General features: G+C 37.3%; 1 protein-coding gene across 2 annotated transcripts in view; it reads right to left on the bottom strand.

Annotated features, from left to right (window-relative positions):
* Positions 1–2939: 2939 nt before the first annotated feature.
* The window catches only part of COG6 (component of oligomeric golgi complex 6), a 54910-nt gene continuing 46536 nt past the window's right edge, over positions 2940–11313 (bottom strand). For both annotated transcript variants that reach the window (XM_058823195.1, XM_058823196.1), the window contains exons 18-19: positions 8869–8948; positions 2940–5326 (exon numbers count right to left, since the gene is read on the bottom strand). In XM_058823195.1, coding sequence (XP_058679178.1) covers positions 5179–5326; positions 8869–8948 — 228 coding nt within the window. In that variant the 3' untranslated portion in view covers positions 2940–5178. The remainder of the gene's footprint in view (positions 5327–8868; positions 8949–11313) is intronic.

The raw sequence follows: 11313 nt of genomic DNA, 5'->3' as shown, positions 1-11313 counted from the left end.
GGTTTTATTGACAAAAAAGGACCCTTTGAAATATACATTACATTCACAGAGGATTAAATTACACCCTATTATCCATTTTCCATAAAATAAAGATTACTTTGATAAATCACAACTAATGTTATCTTTGGCTGATAAGAACTCAGTACTTATTTGTGTGGCTTCTATAAATAGTGTGTTCTGATTATTTTTCCTCCCTAAAATAGTCAATGATACAGTCTGCCAGGCATTTTCCTGCAATTTGACAATGCCACATCTGTGAACGAAACAGCAAGTGAAAGCTTCATTGTCTGAATATGAAACATGCAACAGTCTCTTTCTTTTTCACCAGCTCCTCTGCAGTAATCTATCAAACACCTTTCAGCCATATCTTGCTCCATGAAGGTTTTCTTATTACTAAAGCAAGGAAGTCAAAACAAACTCCTTTTGTTAAGAGCAAAGCCTTTGTGGTTCATCTTTCCATTGTATGCAAAGTCAGCGTGACAACTGTAGCATGAGGGGGTTGTGCCCTCATTTAGGCCTTAATGCACACAGGATATGCACAGTAATGTACAAAAGCGTGCATTTTCAGGTGTAAAGGGCTCCTTTGGGCTTTGCCTTTCCTTAGCTTTGCACCAGAGGATTCTGCAGATTGCTGGAAATCTACCGGCACCATCTCCAGGTGGGTAAACAGTTGGTGGAGGACCAAGCCAGGAACAATGTCCTGTGTTTATTCAGACCTGCATTAGCACTGCACAAAGTGGCTCTTTACTGAAGGAAGGAGATAGTTAGGATATTGAAAAAGGATCTTTGTGTGCCAAAAGTTTTACCCACCTTTTGAGCATTTGGTAACAATGCGCACCAGGAAGGGACATCCCCACTGGATCACAGCTCAGCCACCTCGCTGGGCAACCAACAGCTTAGCACAGCACAGCAGCACACCAGCACCTTTAAAAACTTCCAAGGAGTTTGATTCTGAAAAGCTGAAGCCCATTTCCTACTGTGTAGTGGACCACCAGAGAGATCTGCCCTGCCACATGAATGGCATTGCCTCTCCTACCCCTCAGGACAAATATCCAAGTTCAAATTATATTAATTTCCCATTTTTTGAAATTCTTTCAAGAAACACATTTGTTCTGAGTTCAACTACTGCTTTGTATGCACTGGCTGACTCAAAGCATCTCATTTTACTGTAAATATTCAAGGGTTAGAACTCGTGTAGCAGTTGCTGGATCGGCTTGAAATAAAGTTTGTAAAGTTCTTAAGACTGGTGGGGAAAAGATGTAGCAGTTCTGGAAATCTTTAACAAGTAAATTCAATATGTGAGTCGAATATACAATTTTTGAAAATCCTCTGAACTTCTCAAATATAACATCAATTTAACATCCATTTGCAGCATCTAACCCTAGCTGGGCCATTTTGGATGGGTGTTCTCATCATAAGCAAACGTCTCTTTTCCCACATTCTCCCTCAGAAGCAGGTGGCAGTAAATTTCAAATAAACCCACACCCATGTCTGTGTTCCTTTCTGGAGGGTGTGTTTTGTTAATGGAAATATGTCTAACCTCTCTGTTTAATTTTCAAAATTTTATAAGTGTCCCACCCCCTGGGTTGCCCACAAAGTGATTCAGCAAGCCAAGCAAAGGGATCAAAGAACAGTTACATTTTTTTTAAGCGAATGGAAAAGTTTAGCAGTTCTGAAAGTATTTTCCCTGAACACATATTTCAAAACATTAATAAAAATAATTACAGCTGAGTCTAACAGACAAAATGCAGGGCTAGAGTAATAAATTTTAGAGAACAGGGAGGAGCACTCTGAAGTGCCGCAAAACAAATAGATTATTGCCTTTCCAAACCCCTGCAAACTTCTCTTTTCCTGTAATAGAAAATAAAAAATCACCATGGCTGGGCTGCTGCTTGCTTGCTGTAAGTAAAACAACTTTAATATTGTATTTCCTCAGTGGTGTGCACATTTATAAAGCAGGAAGGAGGAATTTGTACATGTAGGAGTGAACGCATAGGAATTGCCACCAGCACCGACCAATCACCTTGGGTCCAACCCAAGCCCAACTCTTTATCTTGATGCTCACTGGATACTCTGTGGGTGATAAAGTCCTGGGAACCTGATTCTGTTTCAGGGGCTCATATATTGGAATCAAAGATAAGGTCCTGATGTAACAAATGGAGGAAGATCCAGACCTTGGAGGTCTCAGAGACCCCTTATGTACGTGCCACAGGGCCACACTCCTCCTTGCTTATTCCATCTCCTGCCTCTCATATTTTGTGTTGATTTATGCACAGCTGCTGAACTCAAAAGAGAACAAGCAGACCTGCCCCATCTCCTACTACACAACAGTCAGAGGGCTGGGTGCTTGCCAGGAAGATGGGATATGTTGATTCCCAACTCCTTTGGCCCAGAACCCAGCTCTCCTACTTCCCAGGAAAGTGCTCTTTGTACCAGACAACACATCTGTTCTCAGAAAGGGGCTGTCAGGGTGTCACAGGCAGGGAGTGCTGCCTGCTGTGGGCAGTGTGCAAACCCCTCTCTTTTCCCACCTTCCCCCCTCACTGCCCAGCACAGAGTGGGGAGTTTGCTCTCTCCAGGAAAAGCCACGTCCCTCCAGGAAAAGTGACAAGGACCAACAGCAGAAGGGCTGACTGACTCAGCCCAGCACGGGAGCATCTCTTCTGGCATGGGATGCTCAAGTCAGAGCTGCAGTAACTGGTCTGAAAACAGACCAGGTACCAACACCCAGAGAGATTTCATTTACTGCAGTGGATCCTCTAGCTGATTAGGGGACTGCAGCTTCAACGTTCCTAGTGTGGAAATCCGGGGAATTTGTAAAATAAAAGGGTCAGAAATGCCAAGATGGAAAAGGCAGGTCAAAATCTAATCACATTTTCCTTCCTACTCATAGGAAGGCAAGCAAGAGAAAGTAAAAACATGGAAGACAGAGTCAGTAAGTCAAATATTTTTATTTATGCCCTTTCTTATTTGTGACTATTGGTCATTAACTTTAATTGCACAGACCAAAATTAGCAATTGACTTTAATTTTCCTAAACTACAACTTTTATAGCTTTTGCATTTTTACCAAGAGAAGACAAAATAATGAGTAAGTCTCTACATAGAATCAAAGATAGGAAGCAACTTGTTACTAATCCTCATGCAGGCTACTGATTATTGGAGGCTAAGGTCGAGCGTTATTTCAGGAGAAAATTCACTCTTATGAGTATGCTCTCAAGCTAATTTATAGTCCTTTCACAACTGATGTAATTTTATATATTAGATAATAATTACAGGCATATTAAGCAATATTAACATTATTAAACAACAGTGAACAGCCACCTGAAGGTATAATATGGCAATGCAAAATCTCAGTAATATAAAGAGACTTACCTGGTAATTTTCCATTAGAGCTTTTCTAAGCTTCTGGAATTTTTTGTCTTATAGGTCTAGAGATTTTAAACAGATTAAATTTAACATTCATATTTACAGAAAGATTTATGCCTGGCCCAAGAACTCCAGGGACACTTACACTTTCTATACCAACAAATTACTCCCATTTGGAAAAGGAGCTATTGCTTTATTGTGGCATTACCACAGAAGCTGCTTTCTGAGTGCACTGAATGCATTTTGTGCAATGAGTCCTCCAAAAGGCTAAAATGTATTGCTGCTGCTCTTTATATCTTGCTCTTTTGCAAGCATACACTAAGCTGCAGACTTGGCTGCCACTAAGTATGTATTTTATATGTGGACTATTACTACTAATAAAAATAAAATAAGTTATTCAATATGAATGACTGCTCCTCTCCCTCTTGATGTACATAAAAGAAGCCACATATAATGTGAGACTAAACTCAGGCAACTGTAATAACTCTGTGGCACTCCTACAGTAACAAAGAGAAGAAAAAGCAAAATGCTTCCAACAAAACAGTTTGCTTAAATTATCCTTTAAATGAAACAAAAAACCTAGTCACAAATCCATTTTACTAACTTTTTGTTTCCTGAAGGTTTCTCTTTCAACAATAAAAAAAAAAAAGTAATTATGTTTAAGGAATTGGCATACAATTATCACAAGACCCAAAGGAGAACAAATATCCTACTTATTTTCCTCTTTTCCTGGAAGCAGGAGTCCCCTAAATCATAACTCTGTAATATCAGAGCTTCTACACAGGCAAGCTTCAGCTTGCCCCAAAGGAGGAAGGAAATGAAAGCTTCACTTATGGCTTTCTATGCATCAGACTGGGACTTGTACACTCCTCAGCTCTCCTACAAAATCCCAAGTCATGCAAACCATGAAAATCTCTTGGTGGATTATGAACTGAGTAAGTACTTGCACTAGAGCAGATGGATTTTTTCCGTATAATAAAACAAACAAAACAAAAATCATGTACACGTGAGGGAGGAATGGCCATACTGCTGTACAAACCACTTTCCTAACCTACATTGTTACTGGTCCCAGCCTTAGGAGATCAGCATGTTTCAGCTGATACAAGGATTCTCACTGAAAACAATTGCACTAAACCAAAACTCTTCCAGTAAAACAGAATTATAAAAATAATTTAAATCATTAACTTCCAGGTTATGTACAAGCATGTAGTTCAAACATTTCTTTTCCTGACAGAAAACACCAGATAATATATTGCAAAAACACCACACAAATTTTGCCTCAAAGATTTTATCAACAGGATTTGCAAAAGAGCATCAAGTACTCTGAAATGATTTATGAGCTGCAAAGTGATGCATGAGTCATTCAAAGTGTATCAGTTGTATTAAAATTTCAGTTATCGGTCTTTACTGATGGCAGGCTGAGAAAAAGAGTGAGAGAACAGACAATAGAGCAAATAAAAATATTTGTGAGGTCATAACAGACACTGGTTAAACCTGTAGTTGAAAGGATTATGTACAGCAAGGAAAAAAGCTTTTCTCCTTTTTCAAAGAGATTGCACATTGTCAAGGTCCACTTCCATCAGAGAAATACATTAAAATAATTTTCAATCTATATTCTATTTTCTGGCCTATTGAAAGTATTCAAAGACACAGGAAAGACTAGACTTCTGCGAAGCAGATTAAAGAGAACTGCATTCCTACATATTTTAACTGTACAGTTACACATCCAAATTCAAAGCAGAAAAATAATTCAATGCAAATACTCAAGAAATACAGAATTATGGATTCTGATTAATCTGGGGGACGCAAGACTATGACAGGAGTGCCTGAACTTGATGAGGAGATCTGTGTAGGATGGTCTCTGGATCCTTGTATTCATTTGAAGGATCCATCACAGCTGCATATAACTCACTGTAAGCCCTGCAGACGAGTTCTGTTGACTGTTTTATTATCTGCTCTCTAAAAACCAAAACAAAATAACATAATTTGCAACTTGTAGGGAATATAACTGTAGTACAAATAAGGAATTAAAGATATACATTAAAAATTACATTAAAAATAAGCATTAAAAGTTTAAAAAAAGAGGGCTCTTTCTCTCATTGTATCATACACAGATAAACTCACATCTATGACCTGATAACCATGACAGGAGTTTCTTTATTTCTACAGTCAAGCAAAAGCTAATAGAAGGATTTAATTTGCAAACATCCGTTTCCCACCTGCACTCACCTGTATCCTTTAAAAGACTGATAAACTTAGTGATCTATCTTCTACCTCCAGTGGCTTCTCACTGTGTTTGTAAATACACACTTCTTTTTCATCTATTAGCAAATATATTATATTTGCTTTATCTTGGCAGCAAGATTCCATTATGATTCCACAATCAGACAAAAAGTAGTGATAGTGGTCAGAGATTTAAAACACAACCTTTTACCAACAATGCTATGAAGTCTGTGTCCGATTATTTTCTCTTGAGATAAACGAGGAAGAACACGGAGACTGAATGCTAAATTTAACTGGAAAGTTTAATATTTTTTAAAGACAACCTAATATTTTTATTTTACATTGCCCATTGAATCAGTTTACTTTAATCATCATGGTGATGGTGCTTACAGTAGCAGATTAATTTTTATTTATTAGGAACAGCAGCTGCAACTATTTTACAGCCAAACCCATGCAATGGGAACTCCAGCAGAAGCTGAAGAAACCAAGGTAACCAGAGATTCAGCCCTGCTGTAATACACAGCAGAGAAACAAAGACAACAAAATTGCATCCACTAAAATCAGGGCTCAATTCACAGACTGTTGGGAATAGACAAGTTAAAGAAATTTCAAAGATCAAATACAAAAGTCTTAGTCTTTACAGGAAACATTAAGGAACAGAAGCTATGAGAAAGCAGATTAGAAGATCAAACCTGCATTTTATTCTGACATACAGTATCCAGTTTTTTTAAATACAGCCTCAACTGCCAGTACTACTAGGTCATTAGAATACCTGAAAAATAGACTGTCCTTATAATAGCAAATTCAAACCCACTATTATAAGGGAAACATATTCAGGGTGTTCAGGTAAGACAACTATCTCTGACCTCAGCTTGGGATCACTAAGGTACTGTAACATGACAATCTTTTATGAAAGCATTGCACACTGAATTTGCGCAGAACTAATGCACCAAATGAAAAAATAAAAAAGTTTGTTAAAATATTCAGAGAACAGAACAGAATCACATGTGTTGTTCAATCAAATAATGTCAGTGTCATTAATCAGTACATTAGGATTTCAGTTGCCATAACAACGTGATACATTTATTACTAACACAAATGGCAGCACTTGCTAAAATTAGTAATTCCAGCATTCAGTTTCTGTGATCCAACACAAATGAAAAGATCTTTTCAAGACCAACAACCATATGAATACATAGCTTAAGGCTTTTTAAATGAGTGAAGGAATTTGAAAGACAAGAGCATGCACTGGTAATGTTGGAAGGAATGTTCTTCACAGTTGCAAAGCTTAAATGACATTGCCCATGAGTATATAATACACTGGTCCCTCATCAAAGCATGTGGTCTGATTCTGAGAACCAAAGCCCTCACAGGTTACAGATCTCCATTATCTGATTTCAGAACAATGTCTTCAAAAGTGAAAATTTCAATTACTATAGAGAGGGATTAAAATTATAGCATTGGTAAAATGTTTTGCTTGAATTTTGAGAAAATTCAGAATTTTCAAGGCTTACTTACTATCAAAAATATTGACTATCAACACTGATTCTACAAGCACCTCTGGAAATGGGTATTTAAATTTCAGAAGGATTGCTTGTGTTTTAAGCTAGTTGTTTGAAGGCTAATGGGCTAACCGATTTGTTTTCATTCTGAGCAGAACTTGACCTACAGCACTGATCATAGCAGGTTAATAAACTTCTGCATGTTAGCTGAGTTGAAGCAGCTGTAGCAAGCACTCTCACAAAAGGCTTCCCTCTTACCTCTCAACTGTCCCCTGCTGCAAGATGATATGAATTCAGCTTAACATGTGCTGAGAGGCTTAAAAAGCTTATCAATGGGATAGGCTAAGAGTGCCTACATAACTACTTTATCTTGGTTCCTCTGACAGAAGGATTGATTAAGTTCAAGTAATTTCACTGTGCCAGAGTCATTATGGTAGCATAGAGTCTACCTCTTAAAATTGCCTCTGTGTTAGCAATGAAAAGTTAAGGCTTTCAAAATACATTTACTCTCATTACAATTCTTAAATAGACCTACATTTAAGAAAATATATCAAGAGCTAAAATACAGGTTTAATGCCCTGACACTGAGAAGTAGAAATTGTGATGTTTCAATGGCATACTGGTCAAGCTACTCTGTTTGATCTGTACAGAGAGTAGAGCTCTCCCACAACAGGGTCAGCTCTGCAGCTGAGCTGTGGGAATGGTAAATCTGGCAGAGACACTCAATGCCAGCTGAAAACCACCAGCATTCCCTGTGGCCTGCCATTGCTCTACCTGTATGGTGTGACACTGCAAATCTTTGGATGAAGAGAACCTGAGCAATGCAGCACAACAACCTGGCAGCTGGACTAGTTGATCACTGTAGGTCATTCCAAACAAACTGTTCTATTCAATTCCCAACAATAATTATTTTTCCCTTGACACATCACTTTTTAGTTGCAAGCTGCTGTAATACAACCCCAGTGAGGACAAGCACTAATAATGAAACTCCAAATACTGTTGCATTATGTAAAATGTGATGTACTTGTCTCAGTTTCTGGTATATTTGGTTACCTGCATTCTTCACAAAGTGTGAAAAATAATGTCAAGGAAAGTTTTTGATCAGTGCAACATATAATTCTCGAGTTTAAGTACCACAGAAAGTCTTCATGTGGTTCACATTTAATTGGAAAGAAATTCGTGGCACTTTCCCTAGCCTTAGGGTTCAGTTATAGTCAAAAAACAAAGTAAGAGATAAATAATAAAGTTCTTACTTCCATACTTCAAAGAAGAAATCTCTAAAAAAATACATTAGGTGAAAAGTAAAATAATCTCAGCAAAATATTCAATGAGACAGAATGCCAATATTCTACAGCAGAAGACAACAAAGGTGAAAACTCTAGAACTGACAAAGCAGTGGGATAAAAGAAAACTTGGAGAATTATATATTTCACCTGTCTATGGAAAGCTTACAAAATAGTTCTAAACCAATTTACAACTAAGTTGACAAAAAACCGCTGACACAGCAGAGTATGTTCAAAATGTAATTCATCTTGATGGTGTCTCTTAAATCAAAGGTAACTACTTCAGAAAGTTACAGAATTAGATACTCTTCACTGCCTGTTCAAAAAGAGGAGAGTCAGAGCACAAATGAATTGTGACCTGAAGGACAATGCAAATAGTATCACCACCGATAACTTGAATTCTCATCATGATTCACTAAAACCTAATCAAATTCATCTTTGTGATTGCGATCATTATTCAGGCATAACAGAAATTCAGAGGCAAGGTACTTACTTCACAGTGGCACTCAGAAGGAAATTCAGCTGGGACATGAACAGACTATCTGGAGCAGACAGATAGCGATCAAACTGAGCCTGCGAGAGGAGAATATGGGATCAACATTGCTATGGGATCAACACCTTGCTATTACACAAAAATAGGTAAAACCACAATTTCTGAAAACATCACTGATTACATTAAAAGACAAAACTTAATTGTCCAAAACAAATTACTGACTTCAGTGCTTCTGCCACCAAAATTTTGTTTCTGACTCAGAGGCATATGAGTGGAGGACAAATAATGAGAATCCAGTTTCTATAATTATCCATCTAAGCTTCCTATGCATGTGGTGCAGGTACTTATACATCACTGAAGATCACACCGAGTCTATTCGATGCAGAGGGAATACAAGACAGCTTCAGAGCTATCTTCTATCAATTCTGTTCCAAATTAGACATGTTGCTTGATTCTTTTTGCATGTTTCTTTTTACTTTTTGGCAGGGAGTTGCTGCTTATGCTTGGAAAAATAAAAAGCAAATCCTTCACTTCAGGCTTCTTGAACTGCTTCTAAGCCTACTTCTCTTTCTCACAGAATATAGTGATAAGAAGAGCAGTGCTTTGATTCTAAGAAAAAAACATTACTCCCATCTTCAACAGTCAATTAGAAAAATTGTGACTGCCCCATTCCTGGCAGTGTTCATGGCCAGGCTGGATGGGATTTTGAGCAACTTGGTCCAGTGGAAAATATTCCTGGCCCGTGGCAGGAATGCTGGAAGAAGATGGTCCTTAAGGTCAGCTCCCACCCAAACCATTCTGTGACTGTGTGGTCAAATGGGTGACTACTGAGAAGATAAAACCTTCTTCTCACAGGTGAAACTACAAGGAATACTGAACACATTATACACTAAGAAGCATTTAAATTAGATAGTGAGAGAAAAAATTCTTATCAGAAATGTCATCAAATATTGAACAGATTAACCAAAAAACGTGTATAAAATCCTTGGAATTACTCACTAAGACAAGGCCCTAAGTAAGCTTATCCAGTGATGGCAACCTTCCTGTTCATTCATTCACTGAATGAATATTCTCAAGCTGGTAAATCCTAAAATCCCCATCAATCCATCATTCAAAACATAGACAAAAATGAGTAATGAAGTCACAATTCTTACAAAATAATTTTTTGGGGTTTTCTGTCCTTGTTTGGAAAGCAAGGGAGCTTTTGCTGAGAGGGGTGTGAACTTAACAAGCACCCCATTTGCAAGCATGCATGAGCAACTCAGAAGGCTGGAACCTGAAAAACTTTCAAGCATAAATGGGAGAGTGAATCTGCCTGCAAGTACTCCCCCCGGTTTAAATTCTGAGAAGCCAATAGATTTGGCTGATAGATGGGATTTATGTGGGTTTGATTTCAGCATACTTGGTTCCATTCTGGTTAAAGTGTGTTCACAGAAGATGATGTTAAGTAATGAAAAAAATAAACAGCTGGATTCTTGTCTTAACTATTCAAGGGAAATTATTATGTACTACTACAGATAATAGTGCTACTTATGTATAATTTAAAGAGAAGGTCCCCAGGCTGCAGCCTTTAAATTTGTTGTTAGTCTACAAGACCACGATAAATAGAAGATATTTTAAATGCAAAATTCCTAAGTTTTAATAAAAATGCATGCTGATATGAGTAAACCATTGAGTGCTCTGTGCCAGAGCCCTGTTCATCCAATCAGCTTGGGAATTACTGGTTTAAATCCTGAACAGAAAAAAAATGGGTTACACTATCATAGTTGGGATGCATTTAATATACAAATTTTTTAAAAAATCTTTTAAACTCTCTTTTGTTTCCATGGGTGTGTACATACACTGTTGTATGAGCAGGTCTTTACTGTTAAACTTTTAGAATAAAGCTAAATTTGGCTAAGGAGGAAGAGTGAGACATTATACATTATTGCCTACTAAACTGTGGTATTGCTATCTCTATGCAAAACAGCCTTCACACACTCTAAGAAAAAATATCAGCTGATAATTTGCTTTAAAATACATTGTAGCTTTCAACTTAAAAAACCCGTAACTGTGACATATACCCAGAATCTAACTTCTGAGTAAAGCTGAACTATTTGCATAAAATCAAAGCCTTAGGACTAAGATTATAAATGATAGCAGAACCTGTATTTCAAAGCATAGAGGCAAAAAAAGAAACTTTGGTGATTAAAACTAATTAGAGCTAAGTATTTGCTTTTAGCAATTTAAGATGACTCATGGGACAGCATTCTTCTAAGTAAAGATCTGCTTCTCAAGGCTTAGAAAATAATATTCTACTACTACCTCTTCAGAAATAATTTATGTATTTATTACTTCAAGTGGTCAAATTACTACAAATGAAGAAAGTATTCCCAGACATGCAATTCATCTATTCCTAAAGACTAGGACTGATTAGATGAATATCTTCTACAGATGAATATTTTC

This window comes from Ammospiza caudacuta, chromosome 2, assembly GCF_027887145.1.
Source record: "Ammospiza caudacuta isolate bAmmCau1 chromosome 2, bAmmCau1.pri, whole genome shotgun sequence".
Lineage (NCBI taxonomy): Eukaryota > Metazoa > Chordata > Aves > Passeriformes > Passerellidae > Ammospiza > Ammospiza caudacuta.
Note: the sequence above shows the minus strand (reverse complement) of the source record. Positions and strands in the feature narration are given on the sequence as shown.